The sequence below is a fragment of the Cnephaeus nilssonii genome, assembly GCF_951640355.1.
Source record: "Cnephaeus nilssonii genome assembly, chromosome: 7".
NCBI lineage: Eukaryota > Metazoa > Chordata > Mammalia > Chiroptera > Vespertilionidae > Cnephaeus > Cnephaeus nilssonii.
Window position 1 is genome coordinate 60,332,982 of NC_137078.1, and position 20,955 is coordinate 60,353,936.

General features: G+C 40.5%; 1 protein-coding gene across 3 annotated transcripts in view; it reads right to left on the minus strand.

Moving 5' to 3' along the window:
- PATJ (PATJ crumbs cell polarity complex component) overlaps nt 1–20,955 on the minus strand; it is a 313,058-nt gene that overhangs the window by 57,660 nt on the left and 234,443 nt on the right. For all 3 annotated transcript variants that reach the window (XM_079776628.1, XM_079776629.1, XM_079776630.1), the window contains exons 33-34: nt 19,069–19,186; nt 15,502–15,635 (exon numbers count right to left, since the gene is read on the minus strand). In XM_079776628.1, the coding sequence (XP_079632754.1) occupies nt 15,502–15,635; nt 19,069–19,186 (252 nt within the window). The remainder of the gene's footprint in view (nt 1–15,501; nt 15,636–19,068; nt 19,187–20,955) is intronic.

Sequence of the window (20,955 nt, forward strand, 5' to 3'; positions counted from 1 at the left end):
CATCCATTGGCTGTCTCCTGCATGCCCCCTACTGGGGATCAAGCCTGCAACCTGGGCATGTACCCTGGCAGGGAATTGAACCAGCAACCTCTTGGTGCGTGGGTCCATGCTCAACCACTGAGCAGCACCAGCCAGGATGTCATAATTTTAATCTAACCCAACCAAGCTTCTGATGGTAATATACAACAAACACACCAATCACACATGGATATTAAAGCCACCTGAATTTCCAGAGGATTTACTGTAGCTCACAGTGCAATTTAAAGGAGCCAACTATGAGGGACCTAATTATCACTGAGCCCCACAAAAATGGTAAACTCCTCCAGGGGGATTTAAACTCTGACTTGCTAGAAAAGAATTTCACAACATGCAGTAATGTATCCTTAGGCAGAGTCAAAGTCATCAGACACTTCGGCCTATCAATCACCGTTTTCTTTATTGTTCAAGCTGCCAACAAGTAGATAAAGTAACTCATAAACACACCAATCATGCAGCAAAAGGCAATTTTATTGTTGTCACAATAGGCCCATAACATTTAAAGAAGCCATGTGTTAGAAAAATTAAATAAGGGTCTCCTGTGGGCTGAAGGATATCAATGAGCATCCTGTGTAGGTGAACTATTTCCACAGAATGAAATTTTATAGTTTACACTTCTAGATATTCAGTGGATTGTTTTAACAAGCATCTTAGGAGAAAATTTTGATAAAGAATTATATGGTAGACAGCATTATAAAGGATTATGTATATGTGGCTTAATTTTACTGCTTCTAGGACTGTTTTACTTAATTTGGATTACTCTGAATTGAACAATCTTTACCATATTCATAAAAGCTTTTGCCCTCATTCCCCACAAAATAATCCTAGGGGACATTTTAACTACGGAAAGGTTTCACATTAAATTTCATATTTAGGTGAAGAACATATTTACCCATGATCCAAAAGGAGTGTTATGTCTTATTTTCCTGTTTTACAGGAAAAAGCCCTCCTAACAAGAAAGACCCATGAGGGCCAAAAGAAGTATTAAAATATTATAAATAAATTGGGTATTTTTTTTTCCCTCTGGAAGAAATCATAGTTCACATCTGCGGCTTTAGAGGAGTAATGTAACTTTAATTATTTATTTATTTTTAAAATATAATTTTATTGATTTCAGAGAGAGGAAGAGAGATATAGAAACATCAATGATGAGAGAGAATCATTGATTGGCTGCCTCCTACACACCCTCTACTGGGGATCAAGCCCACAACCTGGGCATGTGCCCTGATCAGGAATTGAACTGTGACCTTCTGGTTCATGGGTCAACTCTCAACCACACAATAATGCTACTTTTAAACATCATTTAATGGAGTTCCCCTCTATGGCCATCAGTGTTCAGAAATAGTACAGACACATGTTATACACAGTTGACTACCTTCTTAGCAGCGAGGCTAAGCTGATGAGGGATGATAAATAGTGGGGTAGTAAAATTTTAGTCCAATGCTGTGCAAACCAAAATTATATTCAACTATATGCTGAAAAAATTCATGTAGCTGTATTAAGTTATTGATTTGTGATGGCTACTGTAGTAGAGAGGTGTTTTTTTTTTTTTAAAAAAGTGTTGAGTTAAAACTCTTAAAGTATATCTCACTTTGAGCAAAGTTGATAGGCTCTAAACTGTATGTATATAAATAAAGAGATGAGAGTCTTAGAACCTTATTATTTTTTGTCCCAAATCCTTGTGACCAAATTCTTTAAAAACCAAACTTCCTTATTATATTTCAACTAGAGGCCTGGTACACAATATTCGTGCACAACATTCGTGTCCCTCAGCCTGGCCTGCACCCTCTCGCAGTCTGGGACCCTTGGGGGATGTTCACCTGCTGGCTTAGGCCTGCTCCTTAAGCCTGCAGGTGGACATCCCCTGAGGGGTTCATAGCACTGCTGCAGAGGTGGGAGAGGCTCCTGCCACCGCCACTGCGCTCGCCAGCCTTGAGCCCAGCTTCTGGCTGAATGGTGCTCCCCTGTGGGAGCGCACTGACCACCAGGGGGCAGCTCCTGTGTTGAGTGTCTGCCCCCTCGTGGTCAGTGTGTGTCATAGCGACTGGTTGTTTTGCTGTTTGGTCGATTTGCATATTAGGGTTTTATTATATAGGATTAGAATGTAATTTGAGAAAAAGAAAGAAAAAGGGAAGTAAAGTGTGGAAGCAGGACCCAAGGACTAGGGATGTGAGGAGTTAAATTTTCTGACAGCTCTGCAGGTAACCAACTTTGCAAGTGGTTCTGCATGAACCACTTTGTTGATGATGCTTAATATAATCAGTAAAACACAGAGTTGAATTATGTGACTTCTAAAGTCATTCCAGCTCTAAAATTTTAGACCACTATGGACTCATACCTTGTGCAAAGTGAAGTAGAGAAAGCCATTGAGTTACACAGATATTTAGGCCCTGCATAGGAATAAGACTTCCTTCTAAATGGCAAACCAGAAGAATCCCAACTCTCATAAGCTAAGAGGGTTCAGTAAGATATGGGGCTGAGTCAGACTTTGTATTAGTTATCTTTTGCTGCAAAACTTACTGGCTGAAATAAAAAACAAACTGTTTGTTCTTAATTCTTCTTCTAGAAAATTAATCCTCACCCGAGGATATTTTTCCATTGATTTTTAGAGAGAGTGGGAGAGGGAAAGACAGAGAGAAATATTGATGTGAGAGAAACACATTGACTGGTTGCTTCCTGCACATGCCCCATAGGTAGGGCTCAGGCCGGGGAGGAGCCTGCAACCGAGGTACATGCCCTTGACCAGAATCGAACCTGGGACCTTTCAGTCCACAGGTCCACACTCTATCAACTGAGCCAAACTGGCTAGGGCTGTTCATAATTCTATCGGTGGAAAATTTGGGCTGGGCTCAGTTGGGCAGCTCTTCTGCTCCATGTTGTGTCATTTGGGCTCTAACATGAGTGTGCAGTCAGGTTGGCTGGGCCTTAGGTGGGATATGCTCTCTCTCTATCGTGTGTCATCCGCCAGGAAGCCAGTCCAAGCTTGTTTGCAAGGTGGCAGTATTTCAGGACAAGAGCTAAGTTCCAGGCCAAGGCACGAAATTCACACAATGCCACTTTCACTACTATTGGCCAAAACAAGTCAATGCACCAGCTCAATTTCAATGAATCAGGAAAGAGCATCATAGAATTTGTGGTCCATTTTAATCTATTACAGACTCTATCAGGTCAGCTAGATGAATTTTCCAGCCTGTAAACAATGGAAGGCAGCAATGTATGATGGGAAGAGTCCTGGTTATAGCCACATAAACCCATGTTCAGACTTTAGCTCTGCCACTTATAGCTTTGTGATACTTCTATTAAGTTATTTAACTTCTCCAAACCAATGTTCCTTTCTCTGTAAAGTGGAACAAATAAATCCTATCTTGCAGGGTTTGAGGATGAAACGAGACTACGTATTTAATGTCAAGCAAAGTGTCAGGCAAATAGATGTTGAATAATTGCTAATGAGGGGTCCAAATACCAATATATCTAAGGTTTAAGGGGCATATTTGGTACATAAAGGAATACATATGTGTCAGAGTGGTCAAAATTCATGATTCTAAAGAAGAATATACCAGCCGTGGTCCATATTTTAATTTTGAATTTTCCTATTATCATGGCGAACCCAGAATATAACTAATTGCTTCTTTTCAAGAGAGATTATGTGACAAGGATATTTTAGGTTATTCTTTCTCAAGTTATGACCGCTCAGGGCTAAGTCCAAGGGACCATTTGAATGCTCCAAAATCTATGCCAGACTACAAGAATCCTGTTTCTGGATATATATATATATATATTTCTGATTTAAGTTAAGTACAGTCTTCATTGTTCGTGGTTTCTGTATTTGTAAATTCACCTACACTCTTAAATGAATGTTCTTGGTACTTTTGTGGTCATTCGTGGACATGTCACAGAGTGGTGACAATTTTGAGTAGCTAGGTTCACTCGTTCCCAGCTAAGGTAGAACAAGGTGACATTCGGCTTCTTGTTTCAGTGCTCATACTGTAAGCATCCTCCTGTGGTCTTTCTAGTGCCAGTTGCTTTACATTTTTGTTTGTGATTTAATTGTTTAAAATGGCCCTGACAACAGGGCTAAAGTGGGGCCTGACAAGGGGCAAGAAGACTGTGATATGCTTTATGGAGAAATACATGTGTTAGCTGACCTCCTCTGGCCACGAGTTCAATGGCAGTGATCAACAATATATCTTAAGTAAGACATCTTTAAACAGAAACACCCATAATACAACTGAAAATGGTGTGACCAGAGGCTCAGAGGAATCTAATTCTGTATTTCCTTAGAAGCAGTGGGTGAGTATTCACCAATTCAGAGTTTGCTGCTACTTTATAGAACATAATTGCGGTGAATACTGAGAATTGGCTGTACTTCCTACTGGTGCTTTTCTTTGGTGATACTTCAGTACAACAAAACTTAGGAGCCTAATATGCAAGGGGATAAAGGTAGAAATGCAGACAAATGCATAATAGAGATGGCAGGACTCATGTCAACAAGAGCAGTTCCCCATTGTCCTCACCACAGTAGGCAGTGCGCTATTAACCCAAGGATGAGAATTAGTTTTTTTTCTCTTTTTCTTTTTTTTATGGACAAGAAGCTTTAAGTATCAGAGCTAACATTACAGAGATGAAAATAATTCCAAGGGGGAGAAGTGGGAAGAGAGGGAGTGATGGAAAGAGGAAGGCAGAAGGAGGGAGAGAGGAAGGAAGGGAGAGAAGGTGGAGAGGGAGAGAAGGGGGGAAAGAGATTGAATTATAAGGATGCGACACAGAGAAGAGTACAGGACAAACTTGGAACATTCCACAATTGTAATACCTGGCCTCCTCGCTCCCTTTCCAAGCCCAACTTATACAACAGTTTTTTTTCTCTCTTTCTCTCTTAAGCCCCAAGGGCCCCTCTTTTGCTGGAAACTTGTGTTCTGAGCCCATTTCTTCTTCGGCTCACTTCTCCCACCTCTGTGGCTTTCTAAATAAACTTTCCCTTATAATCTGAGTCTTGGTTCTGAATTCTTCTCTCAGCCAGAACTCAAGAACTGAGGTTGCTGAACCAAGACTAACACCTGGTGCCCTTTTCCCTGCTAATAAAAGGAATCCACTTATTCCAAATCTGAGACGTTCCAAGTTTATATTTGTCTAGACAACGTGAGGCCCTTTTGCGAGTACTGCCATCAGTATTTTTGCACGTGAACTGCTCCTATGAAATAGGCTTTGCCAATTATTTAAGCATTTTTAAAAAAGTGAAGACAGTTGTTTTACTTTTAAAATTTCATCTCGTATTTTAATAAGAAAACATATTTCACATCAAGCGCCATTATTCAAGTGCCTGAACATCTCTATTTGTGAAAAAGTCAAGCACACTTTAGTGTTGGTTGGTTTTATGGGTCTTCATAAGCAAAAGTTTTTCCGAATGGCTGGTGGCTCTGCTCTGCCTGCTCCCAAAGCCAGGAACAGCTGAAGCCGAGCCCAGGGTGAGCTCTGGGTGCAGAAGCACAGAAAGGCACGAGGCAGATCAGGGTGGGACCCTGTGGGCACATCAGGTTGGGCAGGCCCACGAGCCACAGCCATGGTGCCATACAGGAGAGGGAGAGAAGGGGGGAAAGAGATTGAATTATAAGGATGCGACTCAGAGAAGAGTACAGGACAAACTTGGAACATTCCACAGTTGTAATACCTGGCCTCCTCGCTCCCTTTCCAAGCCCAACTTATACAACAGCTTTTTCTCTCTCTCTCTCTCTTAAGCCCCAAGGGCCCCTCCTTTGCTGGAACTTGTGTTCTGAGCCCATTTCTTCTTCGGCTCACTTCTCCCACCTCTGTGGCTTTCTAAATAAACTTTCCCTTATAATCTGAGTCTTAGTTCTGAATTCTTCTCTCAGCCAGAACTCAAGAACTGAGGTTGCTGCACCCCCTGAAGGGGCTGTAGCTCTACAGTGGAAGTCAGTAAGAGTCAAAGACACTTATCTATCAGCCTCTAACTAATAAATTAGGGTTCACCACACAGATGCTCTACGACTCTCAGAACACAGTCAAGACTTCACTTAATTCCATAAAACTATGTCACAATAGGAACAAAAAGATAGCCTATATGTCCTAATCTCAATATACTCATCTGTTCTATATGTGCTTAGGGGTATGAAAATATGCACCTACCAAACCTTCAAAGAAAAAGAAAATGGATCACAATGCTCAGTACCTACTAGTTTGCAATACTAAAATATCCTCAGGAAATAAACTAGAGACAACATAAATAAGCATTAAGCCAGCAAGAGATATAGTGGCTTGTTTGACAAAAAAATAAGAATTAAATGATCAGTTACACAAGAAGCAATGACACCATTCCGTGTGTGTGTGTTTTGTTTTAAAGCAATGGACTGTGTAAGCTATCCTGAAACTCCAACGCAAGATTGCAAACTCTTACACACTATTTACAGATAACTAAAATGTGAAATGAAAATCACAGCAATAAAACAGCTACTATAAGAATTGTTTTTAAAAAAGAGAATTGTTGTGAATATATAAAGAACATTACCCATTTTCAGACTCTGAAAAGCTTCCTCAGTCAAGCTTACAAAAACCTGTTTTATATTTACTTAAAATAGAGTTCCCTTGCCAAGTCTGATTTAACAAAAAATTGAGACTCATCAATATGAATATAATTTTTCATACTGAAATATAGATTTATTTTAAGGAAATGGAACAATATTTGCCTTACAGTTTATAAGTCCCTATAGTTCCATCTGGTCCTTATTTATCTAAATTTTACTCAGCTTGCATAATATTTTTGCTTACAGTCATATTCTTTAAGATCAGAAATGTCCAAATCTGGAAATTCAGAGGTATTATTCGTTAACATTCTTTCAGTGTGATTCATAGACTTTTTGCAAACTTCACTTTGATTTTAAAATAAAACTAAGGTAATAAGATGTTTTGTGTAAAAATATATGACTTAAGCAATAACGATAAAAGGAGCCTGGCTTTGGGAGATTACAAGCCAAAGCAAACCACACTCCTTATTGAAATAGACTGTGCAAAGTTCATTTGAAGGGGAATAGCAAAATAAAACACTTAATCAAATGTAAAATAGCTTTCTATTCTGCTTACTTTAAAAAACTATCTAGTGGTTTCAATTGATGCAGTCCTACATTTACATGGTCAAGAGCATTTACAATAGTGAAGGGTTAAATGAGAACCTGACATATGGGTATGGCTAAAGGACAGACACTGTATTCTTCACTTCAATTTCTAGGTAGATGAACTTTGACATATAGTATTGAAATGGGAGAGTCCATCTACCTTGATGCCTCCTGCTAATGTACCTGCCCTACAGAACTTCTGTTTAATGAGTTACAATAGTACTAAATCAGGTGATGAAAAAAATACAGGTTTGAAACTTGGAGAGAAATGACAATATGTTGCATCTGACATCCCATGCTTTTTTGATATTAAGAATATAAAAATGTTAAAATCTATCCTGGGAATCCATTGGCCTAATTTATAATGGGATGGTACCAAGACTATGAAAAGAACACAAAGACCCTAATCTAATTGTTTTCCTCTTGCAAAGAGACAAGCTTATCTCCAGACCCATAAGAACAATAAAAGTATAACAACCAGGGCTTATTTTTTAAAAAATATATTTTTTTATTGATTTCAGAGAGGAAGGGAGAGAGAGAGAGGTAAATACATCAATGATGAGAGAGAATCATTGATCAGCTGCCTTCTGCAGGCCCCCTACTGGGGATCGAGCCCGCAACCCGGACATGTTCCCTTGACGGGAATCCAACCTAGGACCCTTCAGTCCGCAGGCCAACGCTCTATCCACTGAGACAAACCAGCTAGGGCTAGGGCTTATATTTTTAAACCCACCTTTCTAAAAGTAATAACAATCACTAGCATCCATAACACAAAACAAAACAAAAACAATGATTATGCCTTATTCTCTAGTAAAACAAAAAACAAAAAACAAGGCTTTGCAGTTTAAAGGAATTTGTGAGACAGGGATAAAAGAGAGAATGAATTTTCTTATACTATCATTTTGAAAAACGTTATAAATGTAAATGTTCCTTCCTGATTAAAAAACAAAACCTAACAATAATAATATCCTTTCAGAGTGGCTGCCTGCCTTTGTCAAAATATTTCTCAAGATGGGGCACTCACTGTCCCAGGCACCTTTGGTCAGCTAACCTTCAGAAAGTCCTTCCTTCTAGTCATGTGAGATTTGTTTCTCAATGAGCCTCCTGGGGAGCACCTGAATTGATCAAGGTAGCCTTGGTGTGCATTGTCCCTTTGGTCTTCCTTCTTCCAGTCTGTTCTATGCTTTCTCAAATGCTGTGATTTCAACAACGTTCTTGTTAACCACAGAATCATGCCCAGAAATGAGTAGGGTACTCTAGCTACAGTTAAAATTGATCAGAGAAGCACTCCCTACAGAGCTAATAGCATATGCAAAAGCCTGGCATTAGGTGGGAGCAAAACCCATAAAAGGAACTGAATACGGCCAGCATAGCTGGAATTCAGAGTGGTGCAACGAGGCTGGACAGAGAGTCATGTTTTCAAGTGTATCAGGCACTATGTGGGGTACTAAAGATGCAAAATAAAACAAAAACAGGCCTGTTCTTAAGGCGCAGGGTCTGGTGGGGGAGATGGATAACTCCCTTTTACAGAAGACTGATGACACATATTATAGCGCTAGAAAAGGGACACAAATAGTGTGGCTTTGGAATCAGGTTGTCTGAGGAAACCCCAACTGGACCAAATGCTAGTATTATGTCACCAGAGAAATGACCTAACTAAATTTGTGCCTCAGTTTTCTCATCTGTAAAATGGGAACATTGCTTTCCCAAAGGGATAAACCTTTCTTATTGGGTTGCTTTGAGAATAAAATGCTGTGAGAATTATTAATAGTTCCTGAGTCACTTGATAAAACTTTCATGTTAAAAAAAACAAATATCTAATTGTCAGAAACAAAGTCTTATTTCTCACAGTACAAGAAACATACCAAAGACACACAGATGAAGGGAGCTAAGATTCTACTTTAATATGGCTGTATAATAATAATAATAATAACAACAACAACAACAACAACAATGACAATAACAATAACTAATAACTCTGTATAGATAAGCACTGGGAAAAGTCCTTTATATTATTTTTTCTTTATATTCTTTATTTTAATTAATCCACATACCAACCTTAAGAGGTATATTTTGTCATCTTCACTATTTTATGAAGGAAGAAGCAGACTTAGAAGAGTTAAATTGCTTGTCCAAGGGCCCCCAGTTAAAGATCTGGGATCCTGAGACCACAGGGCCAGCATCAGTACTCTGCTGTGCTGCCTGAGAGGGCTGATAGAACACATTGTCTACAGTTTGGGACCTTCGGAAATGGTACCCAGAGAAAGGGAACGGACAGAGTGAGGATCCCGAAGAAACTTTCTTCGCTCTTTCTCCACCTCACTGTTCAGTCCCAAGAACAGTTCAAGTCTGCTAAAACTCTAAGATAAAAGATTACTTTTTTTTAAAGTTTTTTCTTCTCTTCTCTAGAAATCCCAAGGAGAAAAAAACACCTTCTAATCAGCAAGCAAACGTGTCTGAGAAGAGGGCATTGAGGGCTTTAGGGAGAGGTTTGAGGAAATGGCGAAATCATTGTAAGAGGTACGAGTCCTTGGTCTTTGGCAGAATATGCCAAGTCCTCTGAGCTGCAAGATTTCATGCAAATTACCATTCCAAGACCAAAGAGAGGGAGGGAGGGAAGACAGGGTGAAAGGATGGGTGGATAGTTGGGCGGAAGGAAATAAAAAATATGAATTGATATACTATCTCTTTTATGCAACATGTCGATCTGGTTTCCTGGCTGTGTCTCCCCCTCAAACTCACAAGTTGAAATCCATGTGATAGATGGTATTAGGAGGAAGGGCTTTTGGAAGGGGATTGGGTCATGAGGCAAAGCCCTCATGAGTGGGATCTGTGCCTTAAAAAAGAGGCCCCACAGAGCTCCCTTGATCCTTTCACCAGGAGAGGATATGAGAAGCCTGTAACCCAGGGACCCTCAATCAACCATGCTGGCACCCTGATCTTGGACTTCGGCCTCCAGATCTGTGAGAAATAAATTTCTGTTGTTTATAAGCCACCCAGTCTGTGGTATTTTGTTATAGTAGCCCAAATGGACTAAGACATGGGCTTACGAGACACATATAAAAACTAGCCTACATTAATTAAATCTATAAAGTGCGTACTAAGCTCTACTTTTTTCTACTTTCCAGAGGAAGTCCCTGTTTTAATAGTCCCTATTATGATTTTTCATTGGTTGATTCCCTATATTACACCAGAAACATTAAAGCAGTAGAATCAACTTGAATGAATGTGTGAGCTCTTTGAAGACAGGGTTTTTCACTCAATTTTGTATGCTTAGCACTGAGCAAAGGGCAGCCTTTGAGCAAACATATGCAACCTATCACAGAAGAGCCATATTCACCAAAAGCAGACCTGGGAGCACATCAGAAGATTAAAACAACAGAGGCGGGGTTTGTCGTGGAGGACTGGGTCCAGGTGTGCTCATAAACCCTCCCGGAGGCTCACCCTCATCATTATCTTGGTATTTTAAAAGGTCTATTTAGATGACCTTCTGCAAATACATTGGGATGCTAAATGAGATCTCCCTCTGTGATCTCGGAAACCATCTGTCTCGGCTCCAGAGACACTATTTATAGCAGATAGGACTGATGTGGTGTCAAGATCAAGTCCCAGAGGCTTAATTCCACTCAAGACAGCAAAAATATCTGTTGGACAAACAACAAAGAGGGAATAGAAACCCTAATTGGGAAGGTTGGAGCAGATGCTTGAGAAGGGTCACGGGCACGCAAAATGTGCTCATTCCCGGCACCGGAGCTGAAGCAAGGATGTGCCACATAATCAAACGCGCAAGGGCAAGTGCAAAGGCACTTTTGAGAGTGAGTGTCAACATTGTCCACAGTTTCCTTTCCTACGGTCTCATCTTGCTCTGCTAACGTCCTGCTGGCTGGATGCCCTCCCAGGATCTGACTGGATCATGTGACCTGGAGTGTTGATTAAGCTGCATGTTCCATGCTAAAATTTGGAGGGGGGAAAAAGAAAGATCTTCCTTGAGATAAACAATGGTTTTATTTGTTAGTGCATTTTCTACCCCGTGCTGTTCAGCCTCACCAAAATGACATGCCTAGATCTTACAGTGAGCCTAACTTACAGATTTGATGAGGTACCCGAGGTTAGGAAGTAAAAGCTGGGTCCCAATTTCTCATTTTTAAGTGGTGCTTATCCTCCCAAGGACAATGGGATTTACAGTCTCAAAAGGCAGGGCTATGCTGTATATTATGGACCTCAAGATGCTCTGAAGGAAATTTTTGGCGGCCTCATGGTGGCAAGAGAAGCAGAGCATAGTATTTAACAAACAGCCTCACACCCAGGATGCAGGAGGGGAAGGGCAGCAGCAGAAGCCCGCAGCCTGGCAGCCAGTAGCACAAACGTGTGCAATATTAAAGACCCACGGACAGCGTGGGCACATCTTATTTAGGTTTTCTAACCCGCCCACACCAGGCAAAGTAGTATTAATAACAATAAAAGCAAAAAATATATACACTGAGTGGCCAGATTATTATGACCACCTGACGTTTGTAGGCAAATTAGCCGTACACTGCATCGTATGGGATATGGAAGGCGAAGACCTGATCGAACACCTTTGCTGTCTGCAGTTACCAAGATAAAACGTCTCCAATTCGCACAGGAACACAAGGATTGGACAGTCAAGCATTGGAAAAAAAGTCATGTGGTCCGATGAATGACATTTCCAGTTGCATCATGCAGATGTCAGAATGAGAATTTCGCGGAAACAGCATGAAAGCATGCACCCCACATGCATGAGTACAACCCTTCAAGCTGGTGGGGGCAGTGTTATGGTTTGGGACATGTTTTCCTGGCATGATTTGGGCCCTTTAATTCGTGTGGAACAACGTCTGAATAGCATAACATATCTAAGTATCGTTGCTGACCAAGTTCATCCTATCATGTTGATGGCGTATCCCAATGGAGATGGCTTCTTCCAACAAGACAATGCGCCATGCCACAGTGCTCGTATTGTGCAGGAGTGGTTTCAAGAACATGAGGGAGACTTTACCTTGCTTAGGTGGCCCCCACAATCACCAGATATCAATCCAATTGAGCATTTGTGGGACGAAGTTAAAAGAGCCATCAGGCAGCTGGTTCCACAACCATCAAATCTCACAGAACTGGACGGTGCTATTCATCAGGCATGGTGTCAGATTCCGTGCATCACCTTTCAACATCTCGTGGAGTCAATGCCAAGAAGAATCGCCGAAGTATTGAAGGCAAAAGGTGGCCCAACGAAGTACTGATGGGGTGGTCATTATAATCTGGCCACTCAGTGTATATCAGCTAACAAACTCATTCAGCTAGGCCAGACGTGTTGACTCAAGTCTTCCGATTTCCGATGGGAAACCTAGTTCTGCCTTATTTTAAGCAGTATAAAGAGACTTATATTTGCAATAAATAAAAAGGTTCCTTTTTGCTTATGAAAGTATACACTACACTATTTTCCACATTTGATTCTTTCAAATGTAGCTTTATTGCTACAAACGTAATGATTAAACATTCAGAAACATCTCTTTAGGAAAATGAGAAAACAGGCCCTGGAAGGAAGATACATCCAATGTTCAGGATCAACCAGTAGTTCCTGAATACCACCCCAATGGCCTTGGTAATACATACACATACTTTTCTACTGTTTATAAAGTCTCTGATCCTCACCACAACCCAGTGGGTGAGGATTATTAAGCATGGAAACTGAGGCTGGGAGAAGGTACACGTCAAGTGCAATTGCTTACTATGTGCTAGGCACCTGGCTAAGCACCATATACTGGTCATCTCATTGATCCTCCTAGCCACTCTGTAAGAGATTACAGATTCCCCATTAATAGATCATGGATCAGGAAATGAACTCTGAGAGGTTAAGGAACCTGTCCCAGCTGATAAATGGTAGAGAGGAAATATGACTGAGAGCTCATAGAGAAATGAACAGTCAACCATCAGCTCGGAGATCAGCAGAGGAGAGGCCATAGAAGCTGAAGAAGCTGGGCAAGACATCCTATAGAAGGTAAAGAATCGTGGTGAGGGTAGTGGGGAGGGAAGAGGGCAGAAAGAGAGCAATTTGAGGGGAGGGGAGCAGGTCTCAGAGGCTGGATTGCATAGGCAGGTTTGGGGAATGGGGTCTGCTCTGGTGCTATGTTGATGGTGTGTTACTTCCTGTCCATATTAGGAGCTGGCTGAAGGGTTGGCCAAAACTTTTCTATGAACAGCTCAAAGACCAGATCCCATATAATTAGGAGGCCTTATTAAAAAATACAATGAAAAAATATAGCCTAGATCAAGTCACTTAAAGGGAAATTTAAGGAAGAGTTTACTTCTTTCCTTAATAACAGAAACTGAATAGAGAGCATTCCAAGCCAAACAATGAGAAATGTAGAAAAGTTCGGCAGCCTTAAGAAGGCAAAGACCCATGAAAGGGCTGGGAGCTAAAACTGGCTGTTGGGCTAGTTAAATTAGCTGTTTCTACTTCCATCCATGCTGATAGAAAAGCATCGTAGTATATACAGGAAGCCACATGCAGCAGTTCCTGCCTGCAGAGGCAAATGGAGATCATTCAGGAAATAAGTTATCCTCAACTCTGGAGAAAAGCTTTTAGCAAGCTTTCATCAAATGGAAGAAGATGAAATCCTATATAATAAAAGCCTAATATGCAAACAGACTGAACGGCAGAATGACCCAGTCACTATGATGTGCACTGACCACCAGGGGGCAGACAGTCAACACAGGAGCTGTCCCCAGCCCGCAGGCCTCAGGCTAGCCAAGGCAGGTGCCAGTTCCTCCCCACCTCCTGATCACTCCACAGATTGGCCCTAATCACCGACCAGGCCTAGGGACCCTACCTGTGCACGGATTTTGTGCACTGGGCCTCTAGTCTTTTAACAAACAAACACCGGCCTCTAAGCACATCAGGTGCTTCACTAGTGGTATGGAACAGAACATCGGGATTCTTTAGGTCGGGCCTGATAGCAGGAGAGAGAAGGACCATGACCAGGAAACATGGGCAAGGCATTAAGACCCAGGTTTCTGTAGCATATACTGTGTTTGGCTTGCCTAGTGCTTCAGGGGGCTAATAGCTGTTACAGAAAAACAGAATAGGACCTTCTCACCCCTTGATAGTACTAATACAGAAAGATTTTATTCCTGACAAAAATGGAAAAAATCATGTGATTAACCATATTATAGCTATTTTATCTATAAATCTGGCTTATACAATTTATTCCTTACTAAATAAAATAGGTAACAGAAATATCAAAATATTCATTTAAAAAACATATACTTTAATAAGAGTGATTGTCTCTAAGGAGAGGCCCTGGTTGGAGCTGGAGGTGGGGTAGAGGGCAAGCCTAGGGCAAAAGTTCAGGAGGGATATTTATTAATCACTTCATATCCTTTTGTGACCATTTAACTTTGTGAATACATTACTTATTAAATATACATGCATTGATTAATCACATTTTGAGGAATAAAAACCCATGATGTTTTACATTTTAATGGCACTATTGATTAGTGACAATCAAAAGGTACAAATAATCAAAGATCTATCATCCAAGCAAAAACTAACATTCTAGACCAGTTTTTAAAAAAATTATGAGTAGATGAGACCATGGTGAGAATGAAGCAAAGCTAAATTGCTGGGCTAGAATTGATGTATACTTTTATCTAGCATTCCATTAAATAATAATGATGATGATAATAGCAACAGTTCATACCTATATTTACACTTTGTATATCCAGGCACCATCCTAAAAATTGTTATAATAGTCCTAAATGCTGCTATGATGTAGTTGATCTAATAAGCATTTATAAAAATACTAGAGGCCCGATGCACAAAGATTCATGCAAGAATGGGCCTTTCTTGCCTGGCTTTCAGCACCGCCTTCGCTCTGGCCAGGAGCCGCCTTTCCCCCTTCCCACGCTGCCCAGAGGCCCGGAGCAGCTGGGGTGGTGTGGAATGCCTGCGTCGTCACCATGGCAATGATGCAAGCGTCCCGCCCCGTCCCTGGCTGCTCGGTGCCTGTGTATGCAAATTAACCCGCCATATTTGTTGGATTAATTTGCATACCCACTCCTGATTGGCTGGTGGGTGTCACTAAGGTACAGTCAATTAGCATGTTACTCTTTTATTAGGTAGATTCAGCATCTTAGATGGAGAAAATCCTGACTATTAAACAATGAGAAACATTTGAAAGCTGCCCAGAATATGGATACATATCCTTTTACAATTATATATTTTCCCGATACCATAAAAAACAAACTCTTCCATAAAGTGACACAAGGCCACGATGAGGCTCAAGAGAAGCTTTGTGACAGTGGCTACATTTCACATGTAGAAACTTACCAAGGGTGTGTCTCTTCCTCCCACAATGCTGAGGCCAAGCCCTGAATGCCCCTTGGATATTTCTATAATCATCTCCTGGCCGGGGACAATGGGACACGTGGCAGGATCCACTGACAGAGGAGCCTGGAAACCACCTGGAGAAGGAGTGAAAATGGAGTAACTGGCAGGCAGAAGGCGAAGCTCTGCTCGCACACTTGTAGAGGACACACTTTGCATGTGCTTATCCTTTCACTCTTTTTCTGCCAAGCACCACAGAGGAAAAGGCTGGGTCATTCCTGCCCATTCACCCAGAGAGGAAACATGACATTCCTATGACACTTTTGAGATGAAAGCAATAACTAACCCCCTTCCCAAATCATCCATGTTACTTGAAAATTTTCAATCTTAAAATACACCATAAACTATGAAGTAACTAAAAAAAAAAAAAAGTAAACCCAATTACCTAAAAATGACCCCAAATGTATACATAGTAAAAAAAAAAAAGTGTTATGTAAACACAACTCAAGAATTAATTGCTGACTCCATAAATGAAAAGCTTGCTAAAAGTATGTATTATTGCTCTTTTATAAAGATTTACTTTTTGGAACCATTGTTTTAGACTTTTTTTTTTCTAAAAAACTAGGAGAGAAAATTTATTGGCTTAGAAAAGATTTTTTAATATATGTTTTTATTGATTTCAGAGAGGAAGGGAGAGGGAGAGAGAGAAACATCAATAATAAGAGAGAACCATTGATTGGCTGCCTCCTGTAAGCCCTCTAGTGGGGATTGAGCCTGCAACCCAGGCAGGTGCCCTGACCAGGAATTGAACCGTGATCTTCTGGTTCATAGGTCAATGCTCAACCACTGAGCCACACCAGCCAGGCAGAAAATATTTTTAATACCCATTTATCTAGCATAAATTCCACATATCTGCATTTTCCAGATGACTAAAGCTAACCCAATGAAAAATCAAAACAGTCAAAATGTTATTTTCAAGAGAGTCGTATACAAATAATAGTCTTCAGAGATGTCTCTCTTTTTTTATAACTAAGTTTGGTCATCATGAGTATTGATTCTTACGTGTGATGTAATTTAGTAAGGGGCTGATAATAGAGGGCCCCATCTGCTGGCCACCTGCAGCTAATGCACTGGGGCCATGCTGAGATCCACAAAGCTCAGTAAATTATGTGGAAGCAAGGGCGTGCGGACTGACTACATATGGCCTGAGGGCCAAGAATGACTTTTACATTTTTAGAAAGTTGAAAAAAAAGAAAAGAAAAAGAGTATTTCAAGACACCTGAAATTATACAAAATTCAAATTTCAACACCCACAAATAAAGCTGCATTGGAACATAGCCCTGCTCCTTCATTTACATCCAGTCTGTGGCTGCTATCACACCACAATGGCACAGTGGAGTAGCTGCAACAGAGACCAGATGGCCCGCAAGCCTTCAAAATTTACTATCTGGCTCTTTACAGAAGAAGCTGGCTAATCCCTGGTATAAAACAAAAGGGAACAGGCTCTAGGGAAGACTGTGGGGGTTCTGCTCTGACTAAGCAATAATCATGGTCTTTGTGGCAAAAGGGCACAAGTTTGAATTTGAGCTCCCAAGAGGGAAACTAGTAGGTGGGTGCAACTGATACTCACTCCTCATCAGAGAAATGCTGTAACCACCACCTAATAGGCTGTTAGAGGAATGAAATGTGTGTGAGGCACTCTGCCCAGGGTCTGGCAGATTGTAGCATTCATATATCTGCTGTTCCTGACCACATGGAATTTATTAATCTAATGGTCTCTTGGTGAAGAGTGAGAAATTTAGGGACACAACCTCAGTAACAATAATAAAAAAAGAAGCTATATTAGAAGTAGAATGTTATAAACCTGATTTGTCGCTTGATGTTTTTGCAGCATGTGTATTTCATACTTCATATCTCCTTTACTAACAATAAAAACAATGTACATCCATTTCATGGGTGCTTTAAAAAGGTTATACTCCTTTGTAAATGACTAGTTTAGTCTCTTGAGTGAGAAGAGAGTGAACACATAGTCAGAGATGCTGGCGATGGCACTTCCTTCCCTCCTCCACTTTTGCCTGACACCAGCCAGTCCTGACTCAGTCTCGGTATTTATTTCTCTCATAGGATCCAGCCCAGAGCCTCATGCATACCAAGTCCCCAATAAAGGCTGGATAAGTAGGTGACTGACTGAATACATTTCCACAGATTAAATTGTAGGATGATTAATGTCTGCTATTGAGGCATAAATATGTGATATATATGATCAAAACTCAATTGGTCTCCATTGCAGTCAGCAAACTTTTCCAGTAAAAGGCCAGGTAGTAAATATTTTGGGCTTTATAGGGCATATGGTCTCCATTGCAACCACTCAACTTTATCCTTAGAGTGTGAAAACAGCCTGAGACAATATGTAAACAAATGAGTGTTCAATAAAACTTTATTTATAGACACTGAAATGTGAATTTCACATCACTGTCATTAAATATTCTTTTGATTTTTCCAACTCTTAAAAAATATAAAAACCATTTGTAGCTTGTAGACCATATGAAAACAGAGGGCGAGCCAAATTTGACCCAGGGGTCATTTGCTGACCACATTCTTCAGGTATTTTAGTACAAATCCAGTTCTTTAGAATAGTATCTGCATATTAAATTTTTTATGAGCTAATATTTATAAAAATATGTAAGGATAAATACCATAAGGTGTTAGTCGTGCTAAATTCATGTAGATTTATGCTTTGCTATTGGTGACATGGTGTTGTAAATAGTCCTCCTTTTCCCCGCCTTTTACTGACTTACATTGCATAAAAGCAAAATGGAAATACTCATTATTCATTTTGAAGTTCTATTTTCAACCGCCAGTCATCATAATTCAAGCCAGGAATTCAAAGAGAGAGAGAGAGAGAGAGTGAATACCAATTTCTCTAAGCACTGAAAATTATCAGTCTTCAAATAGCTTACATCAACATATGCAAGGCTAACAATTTGGCTCAATATGATTTTTAAGAGACATTACTCATGAAGTAAACACAATCTTTTGGAGAGATTAGAGAATAATTTGTAAGCTTCAGATTCAAACAGCATTTACTGAGTACTTTTATATTCAATATGCAATAGGCAATCCCAGTGGCAGAGATGAGGAAAATGGTATAGGACTTGGCCAAGCTCAAAGCTAAGGAAGTGGAGGAGGGGTGCAAAGCCCAGCTTCCTGACTCCTAGTCTAGTGCTCTTCTCACCAGCCCTTCCTTTTTTTGTTTTGTTCGTTAATCCTCACCTGAGGATATTTTTTTCCATTGATTTTTAGAGAGAGTGGGAGGGAGAGGGAGAGACAGACAGAGAGAGAAACATTGATGTGAAAGAGATACATCAATTGATTGGTTGCTTGGTTGCCTCGCACACTTGTCCTGACCACCGGGCGATCAAGCCTACAACCTGGATAGTGCCTTTTATCGGAATCAAACCTGAGACCCTTCAATGGCTACTGCTCTAACCACTGGACAACTGGCTAGGACAATCCCTTCCTTTTTAAAAGTATGAGTCAATTCCATTCTGCTCAGAGAGAAAACCTTACCACAGCCCGTGAAGCCTGCATCTGTTGAATGGTATGATGGAGTTGGTGCTAAAGGTATCTCTTGTGAACTGAAGGAGACTTTTGTCGAATATTTTTGCTGTTTCATCTGGCTGACAGCCTACAAAAGGAAGAAAAATTTGACAAATGTCAAAGAGGAGAGACTTTAAAATTGGCGTATTATTACCAAAACAATAGTGCATTCCAATAATGTCTTTTGAGAATTTAGAGTAGGAGAAGGGGCAAGAAGAAGTTAGGATGATTTCTATCCCATTCCCCATGCTTTCCTACTGAACTTTATGTCTAAAATGCTTTGATGAGTAATGGATCAAGGAAGAGGAGAAGGATAAAAGTGGAAGATACTCTATAATTGTGGTCTGTATATGAAGCTGGGGCTGGGAAGCAAAACCAAAATTTTAATAATTTCTCTTTATTCTGATGAAATCAATGTGAAGTCCGTAAATCTGTGCCGTGCCCAAGGAAAAAGAATCTATGCTGCAGATGTTCTGAGCATACAGCACCACCTGTCTCTTCTGGACACATTCACAATAGTCAGTGATGCACCAGGTAGGTTAACTGAGCAACATGGGAGGAAGGAAGGGACAACAAACATCTACTGAAGGCCTACTAAATGCCAGGTACACCTAACACATTTAGGTCACCTCGAAGAACTGTACTTTATTTGCCTTTGGTCCCCAGTGCTTCAAAATAGTAGGGCCTCCATACATGTTTGATGAATGAATGAAAAGTAAGCGGATAAATGCATATAGAAGAGCAAAATTGAAGTCATGGAAACTCAGAGTAGAAAATGAATGAGTAATTCCATGAAGGTACATGTGAGCTTTAGAAAATTAACTTGTGATTCTGGATTATTATTGATGATACTACCAATGAATGTTAGTATCGGGGAACTGAGAAAAACCAAAAGGACTCCATGCTTGCTTAACAGGCAGTTAAGAAATATAGGTTGTGACCTGACCTGCCTTCTGGATCTGTAGTTAGCCAGGGAACCCATCCCCAGCTGGAAGATTCTGGTGGAGGCAGTGAAGCACCAGGCTGTCCCTGGAGTCTAGAAATAGGATCAAGGTAACTGCTCCAGAATGGTAACACCTCAAGATTTGTCAGAGGAAGGCAGTGCCTCAGTACAAGGCCTTGTGCAGTGTGCAACAATACCACCCTGTATATCTGTATTGTGCTTTCCAGTTTTCAAAAACACTTTTACATCCATAATTCATTTAATCAGGAGAACAACCTTGAGAGTTAGATGATATTATTCTCTTTTCCAGAGAAAGAAAATAAGACAAAAATGTCAAGTGACATATTAAAATCACACAGCTAATTAGAGGAAGAAGTAGGACTTAAAGTCGGTAGTGAAGAATGTTACAAGTTTATCAAACAGCTGCTAGGCAAAAACTGAACAGATGTTCATATTTCTCCTGTAGTTTTTCTATCACCATCATTTAATAATAGCCATATACTTATAAAAAGACTTATTCAAATGCATGTTTTCAATACTTTTAAAAAGAGGGGCTCGGCTGGCGTGGCTCAGTGGTTAAGCATCAACTTATGAACCAGGAGATCACGGTTCAATTCCTGGTCAGGGCACATGACCAAGGTGCAGGCTCAATCCCCACTGTGGGGCATGCAGGAGACAGCTGATCAATGATGCTCACTCATCGTTGATGTTTCTATCTCTCTCCCTCTCCCTTCCTCTCTGAAATCAATAAATACATATTAAAAAAAATAAAGGGAAGGAAGTGGAAGAATGACAAACAAGGGATTACTACCAGAACACTAAACAATAGAACCAACTAGATATCAGATTCTCTAAAAACCACCTTTCCCAGCCTTCTTGACCTTAGATGTGTCCACAGAGGAAGTCCTGGTCAA